The sequence below is a fragment of the Hakea prostrata genome, chromosome 1, assembly GCF_041222555.1.
Source record: "Hakea prostrata isolate BN-2017 chromosome 1, UWA_Hpros_2, whole genome shotgun sequence".
Taxonomy (NCBI): Eukaryota; Viridiplantae; Streptophyta; class Magnoliopsida; order Proteales; family Proteaceae; genus Hakea; species Hakea prostrata.
In genome coordinates this window covers 36831991-36836568 of record NC_142600.1, presented here as the reverse complement: position 1 = coordinate 36836568, position 4578 = coordinate 36831991, and the positions used below count along the sequence as shown (strand labels likewise).

General features: G+C 41.2%; 1 protein-coding gene across 1 annotated transcript; it reads right to left on the bottom strand.

The window, feature by feature from the left end:
* Nucleotides 1-376: 376 nt before the first annotated feature.
* On the bottom strand, nucleotides 377-1989 carry LOC149028887 (putative GPI-anchored protein At4g28100). The gene is made up of 2 exons (XM_089139283.1): nucleotides 1067-1989; nucleotides 377-983 (listed from the first exon to the last, which is right to left on the bottom strand). The coding sequence occupies exons 1-2, from the start codon at nucleotides 1649-1651 to the stop codon at nucleotides 630-632; spliced, it is 939 nt and encodes a 312-aa protein (XP_088995409.1). The 5' UTR covers nucleotides 1652-1989; the 3' UTR covers nucleotides 377-629.
* Between the last annotated feature and the right edge of the window lie 2589 nt (nucleotides 1990-4578).

Sequence of the window (4578 nt, the reverse complement as noted above, 5' to 3'; positions counted from 1 at the left end):
GTAAATTCAAAAATGTCTTGCATTCAAACCTACATCCCCTCCACACCTCTCTCTCCTCCCATCCCCTTAATCCCCAGGATAGTGGTTCATAATGAGCATCCCATATAAAAAGTTATTCAAAATTATAGGATTTCCCTTGTTTTATGGTTAAAATATTTTCTTAGGAGAAAATTTCCAATAAGTTCTCTAAAAGTGAAAAGATCCAATCATATTTAATATTTTAGTAAATCTAATGAGTGTCATTGTATAAAAAATAGTTATAAGTGGTTAAATCTTATCCCTCTGTCTCCTTACGAGATTTGTCCTGGTAAAGAACCAAATCCTCCTTGGAACCTGGTGAGACAGATGATAGATCCAAAATCCAAAACCAAAAACGGAAAATAAAAAAGTGAAATTGACCATTATGCCCTTCAGAATAATCATTTTTCCTATGAGCCGCCTCACAATTCTTCTCTTTCACTTCCACGGCATCTGTGTACGACTAAAAGGACACGAAAAGAATTGAAAAGTAAGAAGATAATTTTAAATTACCAGACCGATGCCCCCAACTTATAAGTTATAACCTCCGCTTGTCTTGTAGTTTCACGTGAGCGAACCCTCATTTTGTCTTTTTGCTGAGAGTTCTCAAATCACAGATCCTGAAGGAAGAGTACGAAGATGAGGGGCAAAAATGGAAATGAGAGAAAGAAGATTGAAGGAAGAGCAGAGACACGAGACGATGATGAATCGAATCTCTGGAAATCGAGAGAAACAACTGCTAATGGCATGTTCTCCTGATCCGGGCTGCACTTGGCCTGGTGAGGGTGCGCACTGTACATCATAGCCCGCAGCACCGCCGACACCGTTGCTATGTACGCCGTTTTGTTCCTCCTCAACAGCCACGTCAGCCCCATGACTTGGCAATCCCCGCTCAACATCTTGCCTTCTCTCTCATCATCATCCTTGCCGTCACTGCCGCTCCCGTTCCTTCCGTCTACCCTCAGCTGTCCACGATCAAGGGAGAGTTAAAAAACAAAAGAAAGGGGTAATTTCGTCATTCCGTATATACGAGAGAAAAGTTGCTAACCTTGTCGAGGGCTCCAAGGCACTTGGCGCATCCACTATAGGAGGAGTTTCCGCAATTGCGCTCCAAGTTCCGAACGGCGGCGGTTGGCGTAGCTTTATGATGCGAAGAAATATTAAACGCAGCCGGACAGCTTAAGGAAGTGATTTGATGGAGATGAATCCCACAGAAACAAAGGATTGGGTCACATGACGCGTTAGGTTGTGGAATGTGGATGTTGCGACTCAGAAGCGATGCTTGCAGTGAGTTGACACAGTTCTGCGAATCGTCCGGTCTCATGGGCTCATCTGGCGACGACGCTGGTGCCTGAACTCGTAATGCCAACTTAGCATGCGCCGCAAGCATCCACGCCTCTAGAACGGGACAGCAGCGGCTACGGTCGAGGTTCCTTCCGCAGGCGGCGTTCACACCACCGAAGAGCTCTTCTGAGAGGTCTAGACGGCAAGTCTGGGGTTCTGTCTGAACAGGAGTTGCAGGAATGGAGTAGGATTCTGATATGATTCCCGCACTGGAACAGCAGAATATAGTTGATAGAATAATGAGAGCCGTAGCTGATGCAAAGGCGAAAGAATATGTGTGCATGCCCATTTGCGCTGGGGTTTTTGTGATTTCAACTACTCATGCAGAAACCACCAGAAGATGAACTAATCTGAATAAGAAATGGAAATTAGTGAAAGACAAGCAGGGAAATTAATAGGAACTTGGGGAAGAAGCAAAGCTGGTACTTTTGGATCTGCTTTATCATTAAATCTTTCCAAGAAATGAAGATTGTTAAGTAACAGGTCCTTGAAGCTTCACAGAATTACACAGCGGGAAAGAAACTTGAGAGATAATTAAAGGATGAAAAAAGAGGAAACCGAGATTCTCTTCAGTTTCATAGAGAGAGTGAACAGACAAAATAACTATTTCAACAAGGGTGCGTGATATTTGCAGAAGGCTCCAAGGTTCACGAGAAGGATAACAACAAATGGGTTGATTTGATGATGAATATAATATGAGAGCATAAAGAATTAATGGTAGAAAAAGACAAACATAAAATTGGGAGGATGCTAGGGTGGGGGAGCTTTGGTTGGACGTGGCCCAAGCCTGCGACTACAGACGAGATTCTGCCAAAACAAAGAAGAGAGAGAGAGAGTGACTCTGGATCACACGCTGCAATTGCAGTAACATCATCCTCTCCGCGGTGTTACTGGAGATTTGGTGATATGTCAAAACTCGAACGTCACAGGAAGGTCACCGCTGGATTCAATGATGGCCCAATTTATTTACTCATAAAAAGTGAATGATGAATTAATCGACGCAAATATAATGGGCCCGACCTCCGAAATATCCATTACTGAAAAGGTTAATTTCCTCAGTTGTGGACATCAATCTAGTTGAGGTTTTTGAATATCTTTGAGGGAACCAGGACTTAATTAAAGATTCAGCGCGATGGCGTTTTGGATTCCATAATTTCTCACGTACTCCAACGGTTGACACCATTAAAACCAGATCTACCTGGCTAGTTCATCGGACTGTCCCTATAGATTTGAGCGTTTTGCATTTTTTTCTTGTGTATTTGAAGCATTACGCCATAAAAGGGCTTTTCTCTCGTTTACTACATATGTAATTTATAGGCTCGCGGCTAGTGTGCATGATTGTAAGCCTATTGTTAAAACAATCTAGGGGGATTAATAGGTTGCAATTAGTAAATTTTTTCAATTTTTTGGTTTAATTGTAAGTACAAGATTAAATATGCAAATTTAAATATAATTGAATAGATTAAATTAAACTTGAACAAATTTATAATCATGCAATTTGTAACACAAGGATTTTATAGTGGTTCGACTATCCAAGTCTACATCCACTCCTTTTTTAGCCTTAAGAGAAATTTTCACTAAAGATTCTCTTTCACTATAGTGAATAGAGAATCAAACCCTTATAATCTTTCTTACGGGGCAAAAGTACCCTTTTACAATCTATGTTCATAAACATAAGCACCCTCTACAATCTTTGTGCACAGATAAGAGCACCTTCAACCAATTATAGTCTACTAGGGGTGTAATTTATAGCCTGAACCGTTACAACTGAACAGCATCAGCCCGTTATAGTCCGAACCGGCCCGAACTGAACCTTAATGGGCCGTAAGTGGGCTGAGGGTTATGGAGCCTGCATCAACCCGAAACCGAACCACAACCCTTTATAACACGTTTTGTAATTTTACATTAAATAATATTTGAATCATTATATTACCATTAGGTAGTTGGTATAGACAATTAAAAAAATCAAGCATGAATTCAAAGATCAAATAATCATTTTACTACTTAATTTCTTGATTTCTATAGAATGGGTGGGTTTTTTTTAATGAAAATTGACCAATAGCAACTTTGCTTTCCATATAATTTTCATTTTTGTTGTAGGATGCTCAATTGTTTCTTCTTGTTCTTTTTCTTACACACCATAAACCGTTAGTCAATCCGAATCTAAAACGTTAGCCCGAACCCAAACCGCACTAAATCGAAACCGGCCCGAAACCGTTATTTTGCTAATGGGCCGTGTTTGGGCTAGGTGTTTTCCAGCCCGAAACCGATAGGCCCAACCCGAAACGGCCCTAAACCGCATCGTTGACACCCATATAGTCTACCTAGACATAGAATTAAAAACAACCAAATACAATAGTATGGTTAGATACTATCTGACAAGGGGTGTGACACTTTACCCATGTGTGAGAATGATGCAAATGGAGTGAATGCACGAAATGAATGATTTGCAACACTAATTGTAACAAGCCCCATATTTCTAACCTGGGATCTATATTACAGGCCCAAGTACCCGAAGATCCAGTTGGAATAAGCTGTGGACTATCCGAATTGAGGTTCATGATCCATACCCTGAGCCCATGGATCTGGAGCAAAATATGGTTTAATTCCCGTAAGTAAACTTGGCGGCGCTTAGGGCGGTTGGTTGGTCAATCAACCAACTGCCCCAAGCGACCGGCCAAGTTTGCTTATTGTTGAGAAAGGATATGTATAGCTTAGGCCTTGTATCTAGCATGGCCTCAAACAGAACTGATTGGAGGGCAAGAATCCATATAGCCGACCCCATTTAGTTGGGACAAGGCTTATTGTTGTTGTTGTTGTTTGCTCCAGACATCTATATATAGCCAACCACATCTTATTTTCATATTAATTTATTCGTGGAGGCTTATGTGGACAGTTAGGAGGCAGAGAGCACGTGTTGGAAGGTGAAGAATGAGTGATTCGTAGAGAAACTTCGATCCTTGATCCAATAAGCGAGTCAATTGGAGGTAAGATGATCTCACACTCTCTTTATCTATTTTCTTCTCTTTAGGTAGTGTGAATCCATCCTCCATAATTTTGTGGGTGGTTAATTGTGATGGTAATGATCATTCTGTCAAACCTCTCCCCGTGCCTAGTTGGAAATGGGAGGATATCGTCATTGATTTTGTTATAGGTCTACCCTGAACAAGCAAAGGGAATGACTCACTGTGGGTGGTAGTTGACTGACTTACTAAA

Excerpts from the sequence above, each read along its gene's own strand:
- LOC149028887 (XM_089139283.1), bottom strand. The coding sequence starts at position 1,651 with ATGGGCATGCACACATATTCTTTCGCCTTTGCATCAGCTACGGCTCTC. Across the intron at positions 984-1,066 it reads GCCTTGGAGCCCTCGACAAG|CTGAGGGTAGACGGAAGGAA; the intron begins GTTAGCAACTTT and ends GATCGTGGACAG.